Source organism: Mchenga conophoros, linkage group LG22 (assembly GCF_057382185.1).
Source record: "Mchenga conophoros isolate Kocher_MC1m ecotype Shallow Benthic linkage group LG22, M_conophoros_male_GT1.1, whole genome shotgun sequence".
Taxonomy (NCBI): Eukaryota; Metazoa; Chordata; class Actinopteri; order Cichliformes; family Cichlidae; genus Mchenga; species Mchenga conophoros.
The window spans coordinates 10,290,646-10,311,745 of NC_140546.1; the positions used below are offsets into that span (position 1 = coordinate 10,290,646).

Here is a 21,100-nt window from a genome sequence, read left to right on the forward strand (position 1 = left end):
GTCTCACCATCATCAAGGTACATCTGGTCCAGCTCTTGTGGTTCTTGTTTGATGCTGACAGCCAGTGGCGAGGGACTGCCATCCTCCTGCAGGGAAGAGCGAGCCCTCTCTGGCACTTTGGGGTGCTGCTGAGCGGCTGGGCTTGTGCTGCCGCTCACCGGCTGCGCTGGTGTCATGCAGTGGGTTGGAGAAAAGGGGGCGTCAGTCGGGCTGGAGGCCTGCGAGGTTGGGGAGGAGGAGCAGCTGCTGGGCGAGTAGAGGTTGGGTGGCTGGTAGCGCCCGGGAGTCTCCTGAATGATAGAGACGTGCGGGATCGGGGACTGCGAGCCCGGCTGTTGGACGGCCGGGCTCGCAGGGAGGCATTTTGAGAAGGGTGAGGGTGGGAGATCGTGCTGTTTAGGGCTGGTGCTCGGAGGTGAGGAGGAGGAGGGCTTGGCTGCAAGTTTCTGCTGGCTGGCTGAATAAGGCCCGCCAACAACACATGGCCTGAGGTCAGAGGTCATCATTGGGGCCATGACTTGTGAGGGGTAATATGGCTTTGGGAGTAAGGACAAGCCAGGGCCATGTTGGGTGCACATCAGAGGAGCATCATAGTCATCGCGAGGCTCCGTCTTTATTGTTGGAACTGAAGGAAAACAGAAGGAAAAGCTAAATGAGTAAACACATATTCCAACCATCCTGCAAGTGTGAGTGAGCGAGTGAGTTAGTGAGTGGGTTTGTGGCTAGGATACACACTGCCAAACAAACACTCTCATCAATGAGTCTCTGTGTTAGGGCCTGAGCTCCCCCACCCAACAGAAAACATTCACAAAAGTAGAAAAAAGAAGTAAAAAAAGGGATGAGTCATCAACACGAGAAAAATCTGGCTGCTTCTATAATAAAAGCCCTGTTTTCTTTGGATCCTGTTCTGGTGCTAATATCCACTACAGTACATGTGCGATATGATATATGTTGCAGCAGCAGCAGCAGCTTCGTGCTCAGCAGGGTTCAGTAATTTCAAAGAAAATTACTGCCTCCTCACCGAGACAAAGCAAGAGTTTAACTGAACGCAAACACATGAAATTGGGTCTTTGGGGTGTCGGAGGATTGCGGAGGACCAACGCTGAGTTCAAATGAGCCACGTCTTGTTTTCAGTCGCTGTCATCTTGGCCATCCGTCCAGATTTCACAGCGAAACATATTGGACACAAAGTTTCAAAATGCGGGCCATCAATCAGCTGCAGCCAATGACACCACATCAATCTTATATAACAAGCGTTTCAGTGCGGTTACAAGCACACGACAGCACAGCTTTGACCCTGAACTGCATCACTGCATCATCAAACTGGATCTATTTCTTCTACTTTTTTTCTGCCGAGCATATTTTAGATCATAATATGAAGCATGTGCTTGAAATAGAAGCTGAAATACTTAATAACCCATGCTTTATTCTTCTTGTTCTTGTCACGCTTGTTTGATTTGCCGACTGTCTACTGATTTTATGTAATTCTGCATCTTTCTCGGGGATGTCTCTTTAAAAAGATATTTTTAATCTTAGAGGGAGTTCCCGAGCTAAATAAAAAGGCTAATTAGATTAAAAGGAGTGAAACTAGGACGTGTCATGCATGGTGAAGCCTCGCCTGTCAACAACTGTAAAAGAGGAACTGCAATGAGATAGTTACACAAACCGCACGACTAAAATAGCAAACGCACCCCTATTTTGGGTCTGTTTGGAGGAAGTGTGTCTGCCTGCTTGTGGAGGGTAGATGCATGCATGTGCAAAGAAGGGTGCAGAAGAAGTGCAAATAGTTTGTTTTGCCAGAAAAGAGAGCCTGCCCTTGGGTTTCCGGAGTGAGAAGATCAACCATGTGTACTACGTGTCCCAAAATAAATCTGTTGTTTTTGTGTGAGCTGTTGAAACACCTGCTGTTGATGAAAAAAAGAGAAAAAGGTACAGATGTGATTTCTTCAAAACAGAAGCAAAGAACCTGAGGCGTAAATCAGAGCGGAACAAAACGATTTACAGATTTCTTTAATTGATTATTTCGCTTAAACGCATCAAATTTAGAAATGTGATTGAAAAAAAAAATCACGCGCATTTTGAATTTGACGTCAGCAATGCATTTAAAAATGTTGGAGGACGACAAAAGACTGGAAAAGGGTTGTAATGCTAAAAAAAGCTCTACACAGCCCACAACATGTTAGCGATGTGTAAAAACTGCTTTTCAAAATATAGATACTTTGAAAGACTACATGAGAATAAGCTTTTCAATCTAAACCTTTCATCACCTGCGTTCATACTAACATCAAATGATCCAAAGAATCTGTAGAAAACTCCAGATTTCAGTCAAAGACGATGCTGAAAACAACGCCAAATAGTGAATGGTTGTGATCGTCAGGTCAGATGTGAAGAACAGATATAAAAAAAAAAAACCCATAAATGCTGCTGCCTTCTCTTTTTAGATTAACTTGGGTGAAGGGGAAAACTTCAAAATCTTAGGTTGTTTTTGGAAAACACTGACACAATACCCTTCAAGGATCAGTGATGACATCGGGGGTCCATCTTACTCGCACGTCTGTGAAGGCTTCATTAATGCTACATCATTTAACTGTCAGCCTGCTCACGTTACAATGGCACAACTCCATAGCAAAAGGGTGCGGGTACCAAACTGGTGCTCATCCAGTCCTAGTTTGGCATTTGGCGCTTTATGAAACAAAAAACAATGACAAAGAAAACACCTGAGGCGAAAATCCCATATTTAGGAAAAATGGGGAACTTTTACTTTCAAAAGTGCAGCAAAGACCTCCCTCAGTCCTCCTTTTCTTAAACAAATTGCTGTAATCAAATTCAAAACGAGTATTTTTTTTAGCAAACAATAAAACAATTGAGCCTCAACATCTGAAAGGTTGTCTTTGTATTATTTTCAATTAACCATCAGGCTGAAAAGATTGGGAAATGACTGCATTCTGTCCAGACATCTCATTGAGGAACTGAGGCCTTGATCATTTTTTCCAGCTGTGTTTTTACTCAGTCTGTCCATTTGTTTAAACTTTCTCAATGATTTTCTCCCTTTCTAGAAGACTGGCAGATTATATTGTTCAGCCTGCTGGCTTGCTGCCTTAAAAGCTTTCACCTTCTAGGAGACACTGACCACACTTGCTGTCCCACAGTCTGTCCACTCCCTTACACTCTGCAGCCCGAGGACAATGCTCCACTTTCACGGCGGGGCAATCCGTCGCCCACGTACAGGGCCGGGCCAGTTCAGCTGAATCGCAGCTTTGAACCACCCACTGGATTTTCACTCCAAGCCTGGAGTGCAATTAGCAGTGGTTTTTACATTTCAGTTGGTGGGTCAATGTTTATATTTAGCTTGGCAAAAGGCTCTCTATTCAAATAACATGTTTTTCCCATGCCCCTTTCCCCACCCTCGTGTGTCCAGTTGCCTCAGCATTCATGCAGCAACAGGTATGGAAAAGAACAGATTTTATGGATTTCTTTTTACAATGGAGGAATAATAGCGTTGCTTTGTTCCTCCCTAGAAAACCACCAGACAAGGGGGGAATACAAACTGTTTGTTCTCGTCTTCAGAAGTAAAATCCCAGCGAAAATGTTTCTAATTAGTCTGTGATGTGGAAGGAAAAGAGCAGACTGAGAGTAGTGAGGGGCTGGCATGGTGACAAAAAAGTCAAAAACAAAAAATTAATCAAAAGTCTGGAGATTAATGGAGGGTTATATATGTATATTTTATTTTACTTTGTGACCAAAATGGTTTGACTATTTGGGTTTCAAGCTGACGGGACTGTTTTGTTAAATTATCAAAAACGCAACTCTACACTAAATGATAATGAAAGCAGCTGTTTTTTTTTTAATTATTAAAACATGAACAAGACTAAATGGTGAGTGATACTATTGACCCCCAGCTTAACATATATCTGAAGACAGTTTTTACCTTATTCACACTTCACACTATATTTTCCCTTTTTTTGCAGCTTCATCACATCAAAATTTGCTGAAAAAGAAGTTACAACATAAAGTGGATCCACTATGCTAATGTCCATTCACAGAGAATATTTTGCTGATTCAAAATAAATTCATCCAGAGTTCATGTTCAGGCTAAAACAAGTTGCTTTAGATCCCTTCCCCCTCCTTTTAAGATGGTAGTTCTCATGATTTGGACCTCATTTGTGAGGTATAGAGCCACTACAAAAAAGATGTTTAATGAATCAAAAAAAAAAATTGACATTTTTTCTAATGCTGTGGTGCTCACACTTTTTATTGTTAGTAAAAAGGGTCCGGAAAAGCTTTGAGATAAATGTTTTAAGTGATTTTCTTCTGATTGGCTGCTCCTCTAAACATTGACAGCAGGTGGGTGGGGCTTGTGTGCTCACAACCAGATTCAGGAGTAGAAAAAGGCAACTTGAAACAAAGCTTCTGGCTAAGAGTGAACATAGACTGACAGACTATTTTGAACTTTAGCCATTTTTATGAGCATCGTTTTATGAGCAGTGAGCATCCCTCACTGTAAGAGTATATGTAGGTAGCTTGATTTGGCTCTTACGAGCCTACAGGGATTTGGAGCTCCCCCTGAAATTGAACCAGAGAACTTTTTGTATGGCTAAAAAAATGTGTAAGCCACCACACTATGGACTCACTGTAACAGCAAACATATGAAAGGAGTTTAACATTTTATGAAGGACAGCGATGACCAAACCTATAAATTGCAGACTATAAAGACAAGTTTACCGGTGGCAGGGACGTAGGTGAAGCGCTGGTACTGGCTTCTTTTCCTCTTGCCATTGCAGATGTAGAAGTTCACGTGGACGGGAGTGGACAGTCTTTGGTTTCGGTAGGGAGGGATTTCAACAAGAAGCGAATTCTGCAACACAGAACAAGTTCTGTCATTAAAAACACACCATCTATTTAAATATCCATTTAATTAGCTTATAGCTTTGCATTTGCACTTAAACTTCTTAATTAGTACATATAAAAGGGGGAAGTCGTCACTGTGGCTTTACTTCTCTTGTTTGTCATATTGAAGAGGTAGTTGTGACAAAGAAACTGAGAACACTACATGCCCGTCTGTGCCAATTTGACAATCACAGGTAAACCCTGACAGCTACACAATCTGATTATTTTGGCAACATGTGTGTCACCCCCTGTTGGCCATTAGAAGGGGGAAAGGGGAACACAAAATCCAGGCTGCAGTCCCTTCCACTATATTGTAGCTTAAATTTAAGGGGCGGCAGATACAATGTAAAAATCTGGTTGTCATCCGAAAGCCACAAAGAGGCCATGAAGTAAGGTTAGAGGGAACTCTGGTTGTTTGCACAATGAATAACTCAGTCAAAGTGAATAAATTGAACCTGGGAGTGTCCAGATAGTTTATTTCCCCAGCAGAGCTTCCTGCTGAGAGTGAAGGCCAGAAGTGACCACACTCCTGGGTTCAGCCTGTGGACACATGAGCCCCATGTGTGTGTTTCTGTGCATGTGTGTGGGAATATATATGACCGAGTGTGTTGGAGGCGCTGCTCAGTAGTCAGGGAGGAAGTCATCCGTCTGCAAAACTGAGCTTCGGAGGACGGCCGGGCCTGACATGTACAGGTGAGAGCTGACACACGTTATATTAAATCACTACCACTGTAAAGCTAAGTGGAGCCAGATGAGGCTTTTCTACTTTTCTTACTCCCTGAAATCCATCGGCCCTTCAGAGAAATAGCAATTAAATTTCAGGAAAGGGTTCCTCATTTGGACTGTGTAAACTGTGTCCCGGTTAGGCAGCTGTAATCAGAATCAGAATCAGAATGGGTTTATTGCCAGGATTCCACTGGTGTCACATGTAATTGAAGTCATTCAAATATTTCTGAAAGTTTTATGCCTGCATTTTGTGTGTTACATCATAAAATTGCAAATTGAGTTAAAACAAACACAAAAAGCAAAAGAAAATCTCAAAACAAGGTCTGGGAGGTTTAATATAATAAAACTGGTTCCTATCATGCAAACAGTGGGAAGGAAAAAAATGTGACAAATTGAGCATAGAGGAGCATTTTTGGACTCCCTAAGTGAGTGCGTCAAGACCATCTATCTAGGTTTATATGAGAAATCTGTATCTAATTATAAGTAATTCTTAAAAAGAAAACGTAATCATCCCTCGTCTTCCCAGATCTGCGCTCATTGGGGCAGATCAGTCTGTTCAGGTGACGTATTCTGGATTCGTTGTTTGGCCTGAGATTAAACTTGGCCAAAGCAGCATCAGTGTTTGAAATGGGACCAATCCAGCAGACTGGACTGAGTGGGGAGGGACGGAGAGAGGGAGGCCCTTTGTCTATTCAAGCAGACAGATGTGCCCCAGCAGCCACTCTAAGTGAGTGTGTGTCTGTGTTTTGCAGAGGGAAGACACTGGGAGCAGGTGCAGAGCTTCACATTTATACATGCTCTAATCCCCTCGTCTATCTCCCAGACTCCCACCACGTCTCTGGCTCTGTCTTTCCCTCAGCTGTCTGAGCGCAAGACAGGATACACTGCCAGGCTCAAACCCCCACAGGTGGAGGGCTGAACTTTTGAACACCTTTTCCACACATTTCAAACACAACACTGAAGCTTCTGTCCTGGGTTGAGGAAATCAGCGCTGTTGTTACAGTCACAGTTTACTGATTCAGAACAAAAGGCAACGCTGGTATTGATACTTCATTAGGCATTTCATTAGGTACACCTGTTTGGTTGCTTGTTAATGTAAATGTGTAATCAACCAATCACATACCATCAGCACAAATAGACATGTAGACATGGTCAAGGTGATCTGCTGAGATGATTTAAGTGACTCTCAATCGCATCATTGTTGCTGCCATTTGAGAAACTGCTGATCTACTGCATCTAGTGCAGAGAATGGCTTGAAAACCAGACAATATCTGATGAGCAGCAGTTCTCTGGGTGAAAAAATGCCTTCTGGTTAATGCCAGAAGTCAGAGGAGAACTGCCAGACTGCTTTGAGATCTCAGGAAGGCAAAAGTAACTCAAATAACCACTTGTTACAACCAAAGTAAGCAGAAGATCATCTCTGAATGTGAAACCTTGCAGCAGATGGGCTACAGCAGAAGAAGACCACACCGGCTGCCACTCCTGTCAGCTAAGAATAGGAAGCCAAGGCTGCACTTCACACGGACTCATCACAACATGAAAGCATGGATCCATCCTGTCTGGTAACAATCATCAGGCTGGTGTAATGATGTGGGGGATGTTTTCTCGACACACTTCAGGAGTGTCACATAAACACCTGAACATTGTTAGTGGCCTTGTCAATCTTTTTACGACCACAGTGTATCCAACTTCTGATGCCTGCTTTGAGCAGGATAACAAACCATGTCACAAAACTCAAATAATCTCAAACTGGTGTCTTGAACATGACATTGAGTTTACTGCACTCAAATTGCCTCCACAGTCACCAGATCTCAATCCAATAGAGCACCATTGAGACGTGGTGGAACAACAGATTCATGTCGTGAATGTGCAGGAACTGTGCGATGCTGTCGTGTCATTATGGACCAAAAATATATGAGGAATGTTTTCAGCCCCTTGTTGAATCTATGCTATGAAAAACTGAGGAATTAAGGCAGTTGTGAAGGCAAAAGTGTGTCCAGTACAGAGACAGGAAGTGTTTGGTAAGTGCCCTCTTAGTTTCTTCCAGCCCTGTAAAATATTTCTTGTAAATAAATAAGAGATCAGATATAAAAAGTATAACAGTTGAATAATGAACACACATTCTTTTTGTAGTATTAGCTAAGGGGTTGGGTTATTTTGCCTTTCCTTACAGGTTTATGCTAAGCTAGTAGATGAATGACTAGAATAGTTTACAAATTTTAAAGACTTCTTGAACTTCCCATCTAATTATGTATAAGTTTACAGCAGATTTGTGATTCAATAAAAAAAAACAAATGCGTTGTTGTTGCTAAGGCAGGTTGTTCTTCATCACACTGAGTGGGGCTCCAGTCGCTCTCGGCTCTCTTAATTTAGACGTTAGATTGTTTTTCAGATGCGAAGACTAAACATTTTGGCATCGAGTTCAGATAAATGATTGGGAACAGCTGCTCTTTACACAGCGCTTTAATCCTGAAATGAGATCAGCTTTGTCACGATCACTGTGTCACATGTATCACTTACAGGCTTCGAGGCGTCTCTCTCAACCTTGGCCTCAGTCTCCCAGATGTGGTGACCGTCTAAAAGAAAGGACAGGAAAGAGAGAAAGACTTAGCAACGACGGTTCAGAAAATAACCCACCTACTTGGCTCCCAGCAGAAATGAAGAAATGCAATGAGTGTTGTTATTATTATCGGTTACATCAGTGATGTATAAAACAGCTCCGGAGAGCGGAGGATATCACGAACGTCACACTGTCTGACCCACGGCTCATGAGCTCATATCCTCGGTCTAACAGACTTCGAGACAGCAAAATCGCACAGAGAGAAATCTGATGCAATCCTGAAAAAAAAAAAGAAAAGCAGTCATACCAAAGAGATGAGCGACATCTTTGGTGGATGAGAGAAAGCTTGACTTCATCGCTGTGTGGAATCCCAACATGCTCGAGCAGCTGGTTGGCTCGTTAATGCGCGGCGACTGGAAACTGACAACTCGCCTCGACTTTCAAACCTCTCATTTCTTCTGTTCTCATAGGAATCTTTCCGCTATTCCCATATAATGATTGTTAAACGGTACTGGTACTTTTTTCTCTTCTTTTCTGGTAATGTGCGTTTTCTTCTGTTTAGCTGACACAATAAAAAAGGTTTTCTCATCAGGCAATAAAACGAGGCATCATGTGAACTGCTGGAAACACAGGCCTGCTAAAAAAAGCTCGGGTTTGATTTGTCATTTTGCCCAATGAGGTGTGAGTAAAACTATAATTTTCAACCAATTTATTAGACAGAGGGAAACCGCTGTGATTTCTTTAGACCCCTGACTCATTAACAAGGCTCTAAATTGACATTAAAGGGCTGTGAAATTGAAAACTTTACTTTAAAAGAAAGAAAAAGTCAGCCATGGCCAAATTTTTTTTGAAGAAAATTGACTCAGTGTCGCTCAACATGATGCCTGCAGTTTGACAAGTGGAGCGTTTGAATGGAGCAGACAGCTCAGTGGAGACGGACGGGACGCTCGGTGTTTGAGTAGACGGGAGTTGTGAGGTGGCACAGATGGAGGAGGTGCAGCTTGGCACTGACTGGAGAGCCGGAGACCTCTCTCTGCTCTGTTTGATCTCACTTTCATTTTTCTTATAGCTGCTGCACATGCCTGACACTTAGCATTAGAGTTTCAGGGTTGCTGCTCTCCAGGAAGAAGCGATAACATTCGTTTCGAATGAGTAATAGGGCTAGTCAAGTTTACGCTCATTATTTCAACTTTAACTCTAAACACAAAATAAAAGTCTTTTTTTTTTTTACCAAATGTTTCCACAGAACTCCTTCATATGAAACAGACGGACTATCATCCAAGAAAAACCAACAAAAAAGGCTGAGATAGAGTGTGCTGTCACTTTAGTAATAACTCGAGGGAAACCTGAGAGGGGCTCAACTGAGAGCTGAGCTGTCACTTCTGGAGACATATTTTCAAACTCTTCAACAATCAGAAGCCTGTCTCAAATACTGTTTTTACAATACAGGCTCTGCTTGTACTAATTTAGTCAATTTTTCAGTGCACCTGCTGTAAGTAAGAATGTGGAACTGGGGCTGAGCTATTCTGAGCTATTAGAGCAAAGTTTTCTTTTTAAACCTGCTCTGTTAGACATTTAAAAGATCACTTATTATTTCTGCTAAATATCAAACATCTGACATGGTTTCTGCTGCCATTAGCCACACAGTGCTTAATAATGCATAATGTTTATGCTACAGTCAATATACACATGTAAATGTAAGTGGTTGAAATGACTTCAAAGGGATGGAAAGAACATTTCTGACGAGCTGCAAACCAGAAAAGAAAAAAGGAAACAATGCAACGCAGCCTGTGAATGCTGCAGATACATCAACAGGTTCGACTTGTCTTCCAGATGACACTTAATACGTCTCTTCGTGCAACCTTGTTGCGTGCAACTCAACATATATCATAAAACCTTGTTATTACTTGTTGTATGTTTGTCTTTTTTCACTGGTAAAATATTTTAATTCCATTTCAAGTAAATTTTCCCTACACGGTCTCTTTAGTACTTTAAAAACCCAGTGTAAATATTACATTATCATAGAAAGAAAGCCCACAATACAATAATTAGTATAAGTAAGCACTTATACAAAAAACAAAATGAAAAAAAAAAAAACTACTTCATCATTCAAATCTTCATCCTCGTGACCGTTCTAGATGAAACATGAAGGTATGAGAGGAAGACAGAAGGGGAATATACGACAACCTCCTACGTGAAATATTTATAACTTACTGACAGGAACAGTATGAAACTTCTGAGAAAAAAGTGACAGCTTATGACAATAAATTTTTCGTTACCTAAATTTTTCACTCTCTCTGTGGACGCTCATTATGTTCATGTCTGGCTCCACATTTCTCTTCTTGGACTCTACTAGAGATGCTTTGCATGATTCACAGTTCAAAATAATCATCAATCATCTCCAACTGGGCCTCCCCTCAGCTCATCCTCTGTCTGAAACAACACTTGTTACCTTTAAAATAACTTTCTTCTGATTGGTTGCCCCTCAAAAGAGTTGTGGGTGGGGCCACTGTGCTCACAGCCCGAGCTGTGTGCTACTGACATCATAAAGATCCAAAAGTAAGAAAGACTGTCTGAAACGAAGCCTTAGCTTTTGCCTCGAGGGGATTGCTTCTACATATAGTTAATTAATTATTCAACTTTGGATATGTTCAGTAGGAGCATTCGTCACTGTAAAGATACAGGTATGAGAGAAATGAAGGGAAGCATAAATGGTCTACTTTCATTCTAAAAACAAAATGAAATCTGAGAGTTAATAAATGTAAACAGCATTCTGAAAGCTTCAAGATAATCTGGTACAGATGCAAGGTGTAGAGTTATGGGAAGTGCACACACACACACACACACACACACACACACACACACACACACACACACACAGACTGGTGTGTGGTATTATGATTCAAACATAAGATTTATAAACAATATGGCAAAGAAACCTCCCTATAAACAGAAAAGAGAAGAAAAACAGCTCGTCATACAGGAAGTTCTCAGTGAAAAGAATATCTTTACGTAAGCAGCGCTGACAAACTTTAAAAATAGTTAACGTGACTAACACTAAAATCTGCGCGTTTGTCTGTTTTCTCAACCCCACTCTGTCTCCTCACTTCGGGAAGCTCTCCAGAAGGGAAGCCTTTCCAGTCATTGTCAATCCACAGGAGATGAACATGTTTTTTAGATCTCCCTCAACGTCTCTGTCTGTTTCTCCCCGTCTGCTTTTGCCTTCGCTCTCTCTGACTCACGCACATCATTTTTCACATCATCACAGAGATAGAAAATTTGAATTGAGCAATTTGTTCTCGGTGCCCAGCTACCTACTGCCAGGAAACTTCTCAAGAGCTAAAAAAAAAAAAAAAAAAAAGAGAGAAAGAGCTTTGAAAAGTTGAATGCGTGGGATGCCTTTGTTTGAAAAGACTGTACCGGATAATTGATAACCACAGAATGTAATTGATAACCACAGAATGTTCCAGAGTTATAGGGCAACATCTGCGCAAAGCCTGCACCGATCCAATGAAAAACTTCGCCAGCAGTTTCTCTCCAGCTCCCCTCCCACCAAATTTCAGCGAGCACAATTTGGTTTCTAACTCTCTGGCCCACTGTGCTGGATGATATCCAATATTATCTAAGTTAAACAACTCAGCCTAAAACCACCTCGACCATATAAACCCAGCACCCCTCCCCAGCTCTCACAACGCCCAAGCTCCACCGGCCTTGGCACCGTCCCAGCCTCTCAGAAGTCGTACAATTCACATTTTGTTAGCAACGGTCTACACAAATCATTACTTTCTCAGAGCAGACATAACACAGAGCAGTCAATGACACAGCGGTGGTGTGCTGCAAAGAGTCATGGCAGCCGAGGGGGATCAAACAATATACAATACAGTTATTTGTCATGTTGTGTTTAGAAAGAGATTCAAACAGCTCCTTGTGTGTCTTAATTGAGGCTGGGTGGAGTAAAACTCTGGTGCCCAGAGTGAAACAGCGGGGTGGCATGTGCCCAAGCCCTCATAACGTACAGTAAATATAAACATATGCTCTACCCAAGTCCATGTGGCACACTGAAAGAGTTCCCTTGTCCTCTGACTGACGACTGAGACCTCTTCCTTACCACCCTGAAAACATTTGGATTTTGGAAGCTGCTTGCAAACTGAGGCCAGCTCAAATCTGATAAATGGCAGCAGATACTGACATCCAGCCCTCAAGAACACCACTTAAAGCTACAGCGGCGCCTGCCACTACACAACGTCACCCGTTTCATAGAGAAATCAATCTCTGGAGTTTCTCAAAAAAGCTGTCTTTTTCTTTCTTTTTTAAGAAATCATACCCTATAATTTATGAAAACATCATCTCATCTGTTTATGTGACTGTAATTGATTTGTTTATGAAAAATAGCCATTGTTCTCAAAAGTGTCCGAAGCAGCCAAACCGCTGAACAGCCATTGTTCTGTTAATCTAATGAAAGTGAAGTGCGCCGACCATGCGCACCACCAAAGCAAAGGAACCCTCCCTCCAAACCAAACCACCGCTCAAAAGATAGCACAGCTAACAGAGCGTGCAAGTTAAAACAAACTCATTCACCCCAAGGTACATTACTGTCATTACGCTACTGTCATCTCGCTCACAGCTCTCATTAGTTTAAAGAAGGAGGGCTGTCTGCAGTTTTCTACCGGTAATTTTAGAAACCATCTCACAGCAACGCAGCGCGGTCAAGTTCAATTTTCAGCTCGTCTTACTTGCTGCTCTGACCAAGAACGATTAGACAAAATTGTTTGGGTGTTCCCGTCAGACGAGGAAAGCTCGGCTTTTCTACCTGCTCGGAGCTCCAACTCGTCGGCTCACAGAAAGAGCGACGGGTGAGGAAGATGGTTCAAGGAAAACATAGCTGTAGGTTTGATGGATCAGGGAAATTGTTATTCGCAGCGATGCTGATTGCAGCCGACCAGGCAGCTCTCCAGAATACCAGGCCAGATGTGAAAGTGCTCTTTTCATTTGGGGTTTTTCCTCTGAAAGGATTTCCTCCAGGATCTCTCGCTATTATCAATCATTGAAGGGAAACACTGTGCAGAACCACACTTGATTAAAAATACTCCAGCAAATAAAAGGAGGGACCCGGTGAAAGTAATCAACGGTGTGCATTATTTTCAGATAACTGCAGTTGTGAAACAGTCCAGTTGTTATCGTTTCAAAAGCAGCAACCATCGTTCCCATCCCAAAACAGTCAAATGTCACATGTCTGAACGATTTCAGACCTGTGGCACTCACCCCCATTCCCGCCAAATGCCTGGAGAGACTGGTCATTAAACACATCAGAGCTGCTTTTCCACCATCCCTGGACTCGCACCAGTTTGCATACAGGGAGAACCGGTCAACCGAGGATGCGATCGCCACAGTGCTGCACACATTACTGAAGCACTTGGAACACAGGAACACCTATGCACGGCTCCTCTTTGTAGACTACAGCTCGGCTTTTAATACCATCCGGCCATATAAACTCCGTCCCAAACTCCACCAACTGGGACTTAACTCCTCTCTGTGCAACTGGATTGTGGACTTCCTCACTAACCGTAGACAGAGTGTCAGAGTGGGTAAGAACACCTCTTCCACCCTTGTGGTCAACACCGGTGCCCCTCAGGGGTGTGTTCTGAGCCCTCTGCTATACACTCTCTTCACCCATGACTGTATTTCCTCCTGCGCGTCCAATCTCATTGTTAAGTTTGCAGATGACACTACAGTGCTCGGACTTATATCCAACAATGATGAGACAAACTATAGGACAGAGGTGCAACAACTAGAGTCATGGTGCCACGACAATAACTTGGTCTTAAACACCAAAAAGACCAAGGAGATCATTGTAGATTTCCGGAAGAGGGGCCATAACAACCATCTGCCTCTCTTCATTGGCAGTGAGGCGGTGGAGAGGGTGAGCAGTTTTAAATTCTTGGGGGTAACTGTGACCGAGGACCTGTCCTGGGGCAACCATATCACCTCAGTTATACGGAAGGCCCAACAGCGCCTCTACTACCTGAGGAGACTGCGGAGCGCACACATTCCCAGATCTCTGATGTTGAACTTCTACAACTGTGCCATCAGCAGCGTTCTGACGTATGGATTTCTAGTGTGGTTCCCCAGCTGCACCAAGGCCGATCAGCAAGCACTCCAGCGGGTGGTGAAAGAAGCTGGCAGAATTATTGGAACAAGTCTGCCAGAGATCAGTAATATCTTCCCCACTCGCTGTCTGAGGAGGGTGCACAGTATCCTGCGGGACCAACATCACCCTGCGCGCCACCTTTTCCATCTGCTGCCCTCAGGGAGAAGGTACAGGTCTATACAGGCCAGAACATCCAGACTGGCCAACAGCCTGTATCCACAGGCTGTGAGGCTCCTGAACTCTCTGCCCCCCTCTCACGGACAATAACCATATCCAACTTCTTAATAGCAATGAACTGGTCTGCATTGGTGCATCATATCTTTATTCTCTTCCCCCTCCTGCCCCCCCCCCCCTCTTTCTTAAATAGATAACTATCATATCTGATATCATATCTCACAGTACAATAATATTGAATGGGTTGCATTGTTGTATTTTGTCATGTTTCTCAGGTCTTTGTCTGAATTTCTACGAACATTATTGCTAAGGATTGTCTTATTGCATTGGAGTCACACTGGGTTAAATATGTACACTTGGGTTTTAAGGGGTATTTATTATTTTCTTCTTTTTTTTGGGTTGTATGGAAGCCCCAAACGCAATTTCATTGTTCTTGACAATGACAATAAATAAATAAATACTTAAATACTAAAATGGACGCTTTCTGAACTATACAGTTGTCATCAAATTTGGGGGGGAAATGTCAGCATCCAGGTGACGCAGCAGGCCTCGCTAAAATCTAATACTGTAGACAGAAAAAACCCCAAGAAGATCCTTTTTTAGCTTCATTAGTCAACACCATTTACTAAATGAAGACCATGTGATGCAGCTGGAAACTAGTAAGTGGGTCTGAGAGGTTTGTTTATCATGTTAGTCATATAGTCCAAGCATGATTAAAACAGATTAAAAAAAACAGTTGGGAGAATGAAATCAAACCAGCTTCTTAAACCAAAACAAAAACAGCAACAACAAAAACAAGACTACAACAAAACTTAGAACTTGGTCATAAAGGGGCGTAACTCTCCACATCGCTGGATCCCAAGCAACAGCAGTTCTCATTCAAATTCAAATACTCAACCCTAGCATGCTATTGGAGAACTTATGTTTAACTTTAATAACTTTTTTCTATTTTCTTTTTCATTGTTCAGATGCAATAGGGTAGCACATATGGTCCCTTGGCCAATAAAGGGTTAAGAGGAAGAAATGTTCAGCAGAATCAAGCTCATCGAGGGCGTATCTCCAATGACTGGTTAGGATTAAACATGAAGGTTTAAGAGAGAGAGAGAGAAAGATCCTGGCTGGTTATGAGGTTATGAGGTAAGGTTATGAAACATCTTATAACTTAACAACAAACTTGTCACATTTTGTAACCTTATATTGGACCTGCGATGCTCACTTCTAGCTCCATTTTCTTTGAGTCGCAGCTCGGAATAATCCTTGTTTATCTTTAGCTGGGCTTCGGCGCAGAGCCTCAGATCATCGCCCTTAAAGATAGCTTTCTTTTTAAGGGTATCCAGTCTTCTGATTAGCAGCCCTTCATAAACAGAAGTTTTGAGCACAGGCGGGTGGAGCTTCTGACAAAACCACATTAGAGATATCCGCTCTCTTTGACATCATCCAGAGCCAAGAGTAGAAAAATCTGTCTGAGCCTAAGCTTTTAGAGCGGCCTGAAACCCAAAGCCTTGTTTCACAGGGATTATTAGTACATACGCTGACTCCAATATGTCTACGTTTGCCCACGTTTAACATAAGCATCCACACTACAACAGCATAAACGGAACATAATGTGTCTACTTTTATCGGTGCATATCTATTTTTTAAATAACCAAGGTACAGTTTATACTCCTGCTGACAACAAATGAAGTCTTCCAGTACTAATCAACACAAAGAGGTGACTAGAGGACAGCAGGGCCTAATTTCCCACATGGAGTGGCTGCGACTTATCACAGAAAGCATCTCCTGGGCAGTAATTTTGCAAATGAAAGCAAGGTGAGATCGAGTTAGGTTTAGATTACAGGCTGATGTCTGCAGCACCAAAGCCATACAGTAATCTCTTATGACTGATTGGCTGTAGTCACGAGTGGCAGCTGAACCGATGTTATCTTGGCCATTTCTGCTAAAGGCGGGACATGCAGGCAAGATAAAGCAAAGCCAGTTTGTGTTTTCAGACTGTGTGTTAAAGAGCAGGTGACAGAGTGTGCAGGTCTCTATGGGAAAACAAGGATTTCCTTCATGAGCGTGAGTCACGGGCAGCAACAAAAACAAACTCAAAAACATGAAACTGCACATGCACAAAAAACACGAGGTCTCAAGGTCACCCTCTCTTGTCACGTTCGCACTCCAGAAGGTTTTCATTATTTACCGCAAGAGGGGAAAAAAATCCATCGGACATTAAAACAAAAACCAAAACAAATTGATTTTTTTTTAGCAAGTTGGCATCTCAAGGCAGGGTCACTCATCCCGGCTATAATTGCAGGGGAAACTCTGACTAAAACACACACACACACAGACGTATTCACTTGCAAGTACAGGACGGATGCAAAAACACAACTCTCAGGAATATTTGCATCTGTCAGCGTCCGCATGTTCTGTTACCGCAGCTTTGTGAGAGCGCTTTATTGGAAGATTTGCAGGAAAATTGTCCATCGGTAAAAATAAATGCTTAAGCCCTTTATGGCAACAAAATCCACCACTCCGGATTTATGAGTTTGATTGTTAAATGGTTTCTCAGAGCTCCGCTTTGGCACGAGTAAAAAAACAATAAAAGTCTATAACTTTTCCAGAGCGTACATGTTCTACATGAAGATTTGAAAACAGAGATGAGTTGTATATTTTTTTTAAATATGCAGATTTGAGCCTTTAGTCCTTGGCCTTATTAGTTAGTATCTTATTATATCAGTGATGCCGTTTCACCCCAGAGAGTAATGACGTCTCTACTAGTCTACTGTTTCTATTTATCTGTGTGTTTATACAGGGAGCAGCTGTAAAGAAGAACCAGTTTGATCCACAGGGAGATCGCAGCTCATAGAGTTAATGAACTGAGAGCTGGTGGCAAAGAAGCAGCTTGGATAAAGAGGTGGACGGATGGAGGGAAGTGGAGGGGGGGCAGTGTTGTGGAAGCCTGGCTCAAGGGTGTTTCCATGGTAGGATTGCCCAGGAATCTGATGCTGGTGCCAGACACAGGGAAACCCTCATCAAAAACAAGGGAGCACACCCATAAGCATCAGTCCACGAGGCCCTAAAGACGGCTAGATTCAAAGCTCAAGGAGAACCAGAGCAGCTAAAGACCCAAACATGTTGGACGTTTCTGTTTTGTTTCCTTTGTAAATGAACCAGATGAATGTATTTACAATGAGCTCAGAGTTTGGGTCAAACAGAAACACACAATTCAGTCAGATCTGCTTCAGCCAAATTGTTATTAATTTATATTCAGCAACATGGTTCTGTTCTGGAACCTCTCCACCCTTTCGAGAGGATACGTGGAAAGCATAAGGCGTGGTCACTGCATCTTCCTGCTCTTTCATACATGGAAAACAGGAGGCAGCAGAAACAGCAGCAAACCAGCCATTCAAAGCAGAGCAAGCATCAGAGATGACACATGCATTTAATGAGTCAGAGACAGCATGGAAAGGAAGAGCTGGGCTGGGGATGGGTTGCCAAGTTGCTTATAGATGTCCAGCAACTGACGGCAGGTTAAAGCAGATAAAATAGTCCACTCTGAAGCTTATCTTAAATATCAGTTCAATATCAACTGGACGATCAGCTACGGTGGAGCGGCTCTGAGAGCAGCTCATCTGGCGAGTTTACAGCTGAGGCAGATTTCACGGCTTGTTCGAACTAATGCTTTGCTCAATTTAGGATCAAAAATATGTGGTTTGCCAAGCAGGACACACTGATTGGATGAAACGCCAGGAGGCAGAGCTAAAAAGGTTACATTTATAGAGATAATTGGTATTGATGAAAAGGTTAGGTAGTAGACAGTAGTTTGACAGCACTTTCACACTTGTGTCTGAAGCTTTCAACCACATTTCATATCTACCTGCAATGTGGTTTATCTAAATATTCAACAAGCTATATATTTTTTAAATAATTTAATACACTATGGCTATACATTTGAAATGTGAGATAAAGGAAGAAAGTTTGTTAGATTAAAATTCAGCCAGTATCACTTTACACAAAGGAAGATTTCCATCTACATTATTGTGGTATTATTGTATTTGGGGACATCCATCTTTTCCATGTGAATATATGGAAAGCATAAGGCAGGGGTGAAAGCTCGGTACACAACAGAACAGACATCAGCGATAACAAGGATGACGCTCATTCAGTCAGGCACAGCACTGAAACGAAGAGGTGGGTTGTGAAGCAGCTTGCAGAGGCAGAATCAACTAGAAGCAGGGTAAATCAGCTTAAAGAAAATGTGCCTACAAAATGTTCAAAGACTGTCAACTGATAGCTCTGCTGTGGGCTAGCACTGAGATCAGCTGTTATCAGCTCATACTCCAGGACTGCAGGCAAAGCCTTGTTTTGTAACCTGCCTTAAGTGAGTAAGTAATGCTATACTCACTTTATGCATCACTTTAATGCTAAATTTAAAAAACAGAATGGACCTTTCTATTAAATTCAAGTCAAATTTACAGTCCCCGGTTTGTTTTGCAGCATGTTTCACAAATGAAAAATACGTAATGTACAGAGTCAATATCAGATTTAAAAACAGGAGGACTTAATGTAAACTTTAAATTTCAAGTTTATCAAGCACTCTTCTTCCTGTCTTTCTTATCTTTCTCCATCTCTGAGTGAAGTTTGCTCTCTTTCCCTTCTCTCCCTGTGAAATACAGGAGCTGGACCTTTAGCTAGCAACACACTGTGTGACAACTGCACGTAAATTCAGTTCTGGTTTTAACAATGAGCCAGTGAAGAGAAGCTAATATGGGAGCAACATGAACTTTATCCTCTTAGTACCCTAACTGCAGGGTTTTAATCAACTGAAGGCTTTTCGGGGAAATTTTATGTTAGCCTGATAATAATGAATTACAATAGTTCAGTCTAGGGATAGAAAAATGCACCATTTTTTTTTCAGCATGACAGGATGGCAGAGGATGTTTCTGTTTTAGTAAAGCTGTCCTAAATATTAGTTTAATGTCTGCATAGAAACGTATATCCTGGTGAAAAATGAGTCCTAGGTTCTTTACAACAGTAGGACACAATTTTTATGAGGTTGTTTGGGGTTATTACAAACCTTTATGTCTTCAAGACATGCACAAACTAATTTTTGTTATCAGGTCTCATTAATAAATATAGATCGGTATCATCTGCATAACAATGAAAATGCATCCACTGTTGTTTTTAACTACACTATATGGAGGAAGCGTGTATAACATGAAAAGTATAGGTGTCAGGACAATTCCTATGAGACTCCAAGGCTAACATCAGTTTATTACAAAGTGGATATTGCATATTTTTCATTTCTGTTCAACCCAGAGTTTCATGTCGTGCTCCAAAAAGTGGTTCTGGTGTCAGCTCTAATTCATCACATGACATTAGTTCTGCCTCTGATCTGCCCTTTTCACCTCATGAGATCAGAGTTAAACAAAGAGTTTGCGCAGAGAGGAAAAAGATTCTTCTTCCGAGTGTTAATAAACAATCTCACTACTCCATCGTACAGTGCTGGAGGCGGGCTGCCTGTGTGCCCGTGCAGCCTTGAATTCCTTCTTCCACAGGTGGAACAATGAAAAGGCTTCCTTTCTTTTTCTTTTTTTTGAATGAGTCACCGTCGTGATAGGATCACACGTGTTTACATTGCTCAGCCTTGGCCCAAACTGTACCTCACGTTGCTTTGCTAAAGCTAATCAAGGAAATTGCTGTTTGTAAACGTTGTCGTATCAACATCTGGGAGCAGTCCCCGCTCCCTCCTAACCAAAACGGCTTAACGTAAGAAAAAGAGAAACAAATACTGATGCAAGGCACACACACACACACACACACACACAAAAGTGTCCACACCACGTGCACAGCCACCCACCTACATGCGCACGCACACACATACGCAACACATGCTGCATTTGTGATCCATTCCTCTGCTGAACAGGCAATGGAAACTTCTGCAAAAGTAAATCTGCTGGGTTAAAAATACAGCGCATTAATGTGCACCACATGTGGCACTCTGGCAGAATGGAGGATATTTTGACGGCGGGGGGAGGAGAGGAGCTGGGAGGGGAGGAGCAGTCCTGGGGTTTCTCCAACAGCAGAGAAAGGGAGACACACACTCACACACACACGGGCACACATACACACACTGCTGCACTGAGATGAAAGAGCGCAAACTCCCAAATCTCCTCCGGCTTTACCTTGAGCCTTTTCCACGAACACCACCTTGGAGTCGTGCTGGAAGTTGTGTCCATCGAGGAGCATCCTCTCCCCTCCGGGGGCGGGACACGTCTCCAGGCTCTGCTTATCCACCAGCGGCAGCTCTTGGGCTGATCTCTGAGCTGTGGGAGGGAAAAAACAAACCGGGCTTCATCGCTCAGCTAATACACACCCACTCCCCATGCAGACCTGAGCATCCAGACCGAGGCTGAATCACTACCTAGACAGCTTTCACAGAGCTGTAAACCTCAACTTCTCCATGTTAAAATTAAGATCCCTGTTTGGCAGTAAGCATAGAGAGGCTTCATGTTGTGTTTATTTGTGTTTCCCTTAAATTATAGAGGATGTTTCCTCTCAAATATTTCCTCTCCTGATCCTCCTTACGCCTCACTCTTAACTTTTGGCCTGTCTTTCTCATT

The 21,100-nt window shown here is 42.5% G+C and overlaps 1 protein-coding gene across 1 annotated transcript in view; it reads right to left on the reverse strand.

Annotated features, from left to right (window-relative positions):
- nfatc1 (nuclear factor of activated T cells 1) overlaps positions 1 to 21,100 on the reverse strand; it is a 51,185-nt gene that overhangs the window by 17,424 nt on the left and 12,661 nt on the right. Inside the window, exons 6-9 of the mRNA XM_085263553.1 lie at positions 20,663 to 20,803; positions 8,134 to 8,189; positions 4,723 to 4,855; positions 8 to 625 (exon numbers count right to left, since the gene is read on the reverse strand). Of these exons, the coding sequence (XP_085119679.1) occupies positions 8 to 625; positions 4,723 to 4,855; positions 8,134 to 8,189; positions 20,663 to 20,803 (948 nt within the window). The remainder of the gene's footprint in view (positions 1 to 7; positions 626 to 4,722; positions 4,856 to 8,133; positions 8,190 to 20,662; positions 20,804 to 21,100) is intronic.